We start from the raw sequence: 5,269 nt of genomic DNA on the forward strand, positions 1-5,269 counted from the left end.
AGATATGAGCAATATCTCTAAATTTCATAAGTTCTATTTCTTGTTAGTACATTATATTATCTACTATATATGGAGAGAAAGGTATCACATGAAACTATGGGGCAATATTGATAACTCCTCGTTCTTCTTAGCCGATGAAAGTCATTTTCTCTAAGTTAAATGGATAATATGAAGAAATGATTGCGAACACTTAGCATCTTTTTTTAATTCATTGGATCTCGATCGCTTCGGGCAACTAATTCTTTGATTTTTTTTTAAACTCTATAGTCTTGCTTGTCTCTCTTACAATTAACTTATTTTTGTTCATCGGACAGTGATGTATGGGCTCCCTACGTTTCTAATATTTGGCTTGGATGACTTCGTGGTGCTTCGATCATGGCTTCTTCTTCTTGTATAATTTGTGGAATTTGTCAGATTCTCCAACTAAGTTGTTCTTGGCCTTATGCTAGCTAGTCCTTTGATTAATGGCCTTTTTCTAAGCCCATAAAATTTTCTTTTAATCTTATTTTATCATAAGGTTTTTGGTTAGTTATTCTCCTCATTTCTCTTTTTAAGTTGTACATGCACATTTTATGTTCAACGCCTTTTAGATCAATATATTTAGTTGTCTTTAAAATTTTCCCAAAAAAAGTTAGAAGCATCCTATAAGAGGATGGCTTTCTGAGTGGTACAAATTCCATCTTACATCTATAACACCCAATAAGTTCCTTGGCCTTGTGATCTTAATGAATTTTTTAGGCCTCGATCTATGAGTTTGATCTCTGGTTTGAAGGAATGCTCATCATCACACTATTAATATTTTAAACACATTAGTTTTTTTATATTTTGCAAGTATTATGGTAATCAGGCAACTTAGATTTTTTTATTGATATTTAGCACAAGAAATAAATATATAATAAAAATAGCAATTTAATGGATATAAAAACTAAATTTTGGTTCAGTAAAATCTCATTCACCGTCCTTTCGAAGGTTTATAACAATGCTATGAGAGCTCATTTAACAAATTAAAGCAACCAGCCTTCTGAAATATCATAACTCGAAAGACGATATTGTTCATGCAACCAGTAACACTAACATACTACCATACATAAAAGTTATTATGAAATAAAATTAAGAAAGAGAAAACATCCAGGTAATCCTAACAAGAGTCACAATACTAATAATATTTAGGATCCAATGCTAATTAACTAGGGATAAACTTCAATAATAGATCTTAAACCAATCGAAGATATTATCTTGTAGTCGCTAAAACCAGCAGCTACAAATAGCTCGCGCCATTCATTCTCGTCTCTTTCCTTTCCTGTGACAAGAATCATCATTTCCAGATCAAATAAAAGTTGTGTCTCCAACGAAGTTTGAGTATTGATGCCTACACCAACTACCATATCGATTACTATCACTTTTCCACCTTTGTCTTTTGGAGGAATCGCTTCCTTGCAACGTTGCAGTATCCTAACGCAATCTTCATCACTCCAATCATGTAATATCCACTGCATGACATTAAAATTTTTAACAACATAATCAAATTACATATAATTATTTTTTTATCATGCTTTGAAATAATGAAAGATGACATTTAATTATAAAGATAATTATCCCAATACAGGTGATTAATCATGAGGCTAATCGTGATAACATTTTAAAGGATTAATATTTATTTTTCTAAATTGGTTTTTATTGATGTAAAACCCTAAACTAGTAATTTATTTTTAAGGCAAATTAAAAACTGTTATGCTATTGCTGTAAGGTTGTAATCAGCAGTTTGTATTAGTTTTTACTGACCTTAAGAAGAGCGACATCAGCAGGCGGGAGCTCAAGAAACATGTCACCACCAACATACTGAATTCCTTCCATCTTCTTTGCTGAGTTCACAACATGTGGCAGATCAAAAACAGTGCATTTCAATCCCGGAAACTCTTTCGCCAATGCAGCCGCCGTCAAGCCGGTTCCACCTCCAACATCCACCAACGTCCCAATTCCATTAAACGCCTCACGTCCGACATGCTTCAAAACATCCATCACAAAAACGGAGTCACAACCCATCCCCTTATTCAACAAATCATTAAGCTCTGGCTGTGCCCCCGTGAGGTCCCAGAATGTCTTCCCATGTGCCATCTCAAAAGGGGTTGTGGAAGTATCCGATATACGAAACCAACGGGAGAGTTGGTGACATGGATCTACAAGGTGGTGGTCGAGCAGAAAGAGAATGAAGGGGGAGGAGCAAGGGCTGCCGGGAAAGGCGGTTGTGAGGAGTTGGGAGACAGGAGAAAGGCCGAAGGCTTCCTCCCCGGAAGGAGTGATGTGGGATTTGAAGATGCCTACGCAGGAGAGGAGGCGCATCATGATGCGGAGGTGGCGGGATTTTGTTTTGGGGATGGAGAGAAAGGAAAGGAGGTCAGAGATTGTTGCCGGCATGCCTTGGCTGTGGATAGCGTCGGGGATGCGGAGTTCAATGGCGCATTTTAGGCACATGGATTTGATATAGCTAAGAGAATGGTTCCATAGAACTGCCTGGGCTTCTAGGATGTCCTGAACCTCGCCGTCGGTATGGTTGATGCTGGCCAACGTCGTCATGCCCTGTTCTACGCCTCCTCTGCCTCCCCCTCAATCGCCCTCAACACTATAATAAATGAACAGAGAACTGCTGCTTCTGCTTGACCAAGCTGTGGATATATAAAGCATGGATGGGCCGTGTTATACAGAATTTTTTTCCCCAAAAAAAAAAAAAATCAGAATAATTTAGCTTATTGAGTCAGAGCAATCAGAATTCTACGCAAATGTTCATTTGATGGAGTTGAACAATTTTTTAATTTAAGTTGGCTTAAAAACGTGATTCACGCTACGTTTATTGTAATTTTGTAAAGTTATTAAAAGATTTTATACGTATTTGTTTAATGAGTTGGAAAATTTGAAATTAAAAAAATTGCTCATAATTGAGCAATTGAAATCACGTGGGCATTATAGTGTATTTTTATAATGTTATCGAGGGTGCCAACTTGAATCCATAATTTTTTATTTCTGTCGAAATTGTCATTGATTTTTCATGTACTTGATTTTATTTTAAACTAATTATTTTTATTTGATTGAAATAATTTATTAATAATTTATTCTTTAAAAATAATTAATTATATTTGTTTTGCATTAACTCAGTATAAATTTTTTTTTTCAGTTTAAATTATTTCTATATAATGAATATGTTAAATTATAATTTTGATTTTAAACTGCAATATCACACATTATTTTTAATATTGGATTATATTGTAAATCATAGAATTCTTGCAACATGTATAATTTAACAAAAATTGTCTATAATCTTTGAGCCCTAAATATCCTAATAATATGTAAATATGACATATGACACTGGACAATCATGGCGGTAGCAATATAGAGAGTTTAACGTCTTAGCTTATTACTAGGACCCAACACACATATATATTAAAGAGGAGCACAAGACTTGTGAAAGACACTGACATTATTTTTGGAAAACTTGGGAAAAGGTACTGACCCAATTAAAATGATTACATTAGCATTTTTATTTTGTTACAAGTGAAGCACTTCCTAAGGTAAAGGCATTGATATTTTGTAAGAAATACATTAGTTGGTTGAAGTTGGGAGAGCCCATTTGCTACCATTTGCAAGAATACAACATAAATTCAAGTGTTGAAGCTAGGTGGCAAAGTTCATGTCGATGGATAGCATTGATCTTATATGTTACTACATGTATTAGCATTATGATCGATGATAGGTGATAAAGTCGGTAGATATCATACTAGTTAGGAAATACTAGTCAAGAAGGATCATAGTCGGAAGGTAGTTAGAAGGATCATAGTCAGGCATTAGTGGTTGGAGGACTATAGTCGAGTGATCGTGGTAAAAAAGACTGTAGTTGGAGGTTGCAAGTCTATTGTTGATGGGCAACAATTGTCGAAAGAAATGTAGTTAGGCGACATTGATTAAAAGGAATGTACTAAGGTGACGATGGTTGGAAGACTGTAGTTGGGTGACGATGCTAAGAAAGACCATAGTTAGGCAATGTTGGTCAAAAGGATTGGAGTTGGCAGACATGATGGTCAGAAGGACTGTAGCTAGATGATGATGGTCGAAACTAAAGTGTTCGGACAATAGAGGTTAAAAGGATCATAGTCGAGCTGTGGAATTGATTGGATTTTGCTTGTTCTTCTTACTTACATATTATTTTGGTCCTCTACATATAATTTACTTTGCGAAGGTGTAAGTCTTGTTCAATGAAAGTGTACGTGCCATGTCAAGTAATAAATAGATGAGAAAAGTATTATTCTCACGAGGGACTTTAAATTATCATAAATTCAATTTAGTAATGAATGAAAGTACTATATTTATCTAGCCAAATGATTTACAATAGGTTTTGCAGATTAAAATAAAAAGCTACAATTACAAAAGATTAATCTAATATTTGTTAAATCTGTGAATCTATGATATTTAAGAACACATGAATGCAAAAGAATGATTTTCTGCCAATTATGGCTTTGAATTAGAGCATAAGTACTCTTCGTCTCTCTGGAGCTCTTTGGAGTATTAGCCAAGATTTCACTTAACTACATTTCTACTATCTCTTTAAGATCCCATAATCGTAACTACTATATGCCTATATTATAGTAGTACTACATTTTAAAGCTTCTAATGATTTTCAAATCATTCATCAAGGCTCTACATCACATGTATAGATCTACAAGGTGGTGGTTGAGTAGAAAGAGAATGAAGGGGGAGGAACAGGGGCTGTCGGGAAAGGCGGTTGTGAGGAGTTGGGAGACAGGAGCAAGGCCGAAGGCTTCCTCCCTGGAACGAGTGATGTGGGATTTGAAGATGCCTACGCAAAAGAGGAGGCGCATCATAATGCAGAGGTGGCGGGATTTTGTTTCGGGGATGGAGATAAAGGAAAGGAGGTCGGAGATTGTTGCCTGCATGCCTTGGCTGAGGATAGCATTGGGGATGCGGAGTTCAATGGCGCATTTTAGGCACATGGATTTGATATAGCTAAGAGAATGGTTCCATAGAACTGCCTGGGCTTCTAGGATGTCAGGAACCTCGCCCTCTCCTAACACTATCATAAATGAACAGAAAATCGCTGCTTCCGCTTGAGCGAGCTGTGGATATATAAAGCATTGATGGGCAGTGCTATACAGAATACTTTTTCCCAAAAAAATATCAGAATAATTTAGCATATTGGGTCATAGCAATGAGAATTCTGCGCGAATGTTCATTTGATGGAGTTGAACAATTTTTTAATTTA

General features: G+C 35.8%; 1 protein-coding gene across 1 annotated transcript; it reads right to left on the reverse strand.

The window, feature by feature from the left end:
- Positions 1-1,064: 1,064 nt before the first annotated feature.
- On the reverse strand, positions 1,065-2,615 carry LOC110108332 (trans-resveratrol di-O-methyltransferase-like). The gene is made up of 2 exons (XM_020838927.2): positions 1,783-2,615; positions 1,065-1,490 (listed from the first exon to the last, which is right to left on the reverse strand). The coding sequence occupies exons 1-2, from the start codon at positions 2,572-2,574 to the stop codon at positions 1,188-1,190; spliced, it is 1,095 nt and encodes a 364-aa protein (XP_020694586.1). The 5' UTR covers positions 2,575-2,615; the 3' UTR covers positions 1,065-1,187.
- Positions 2,616-5,269: the final 2,654 nt, after the last annotated feature.

This window comes from Dendrobium catenatum, unplaced genomic scaffold (genome assembly GCF_001605985.2).
Source record: "Dendrobium catenatum unplaced genomic scaffold, ASM160598v2 fragScaff_scaffold_1282, whole genome shotgun sequence".
Classification (NCBI taxonomy): domain Eukaryota; kingdom Viridiplantae; phylum Streptophyta; class Magnoliopsida; order Asparagales; family Orchidaceae; genus Dendrobium; species Dendrobium catenatum.

Bases quoted from the DNA above. Each gene is read 5' to 3' on its own strand.
- LOC110108332 (XM_020838927.2), bottom strand. From the start codon at position 2,574: ATGACGACGTTGGCCAGCATCAACCATACCGACGGCGAGGTTCAGGAC. The intron at 1,491-1,782 runs GTCAGTAAAAAC...AATGTCATGCAG, and splicing joins CTGATGTCGCTCTTCTTAAG to TGGATATTACATGATTGGAG.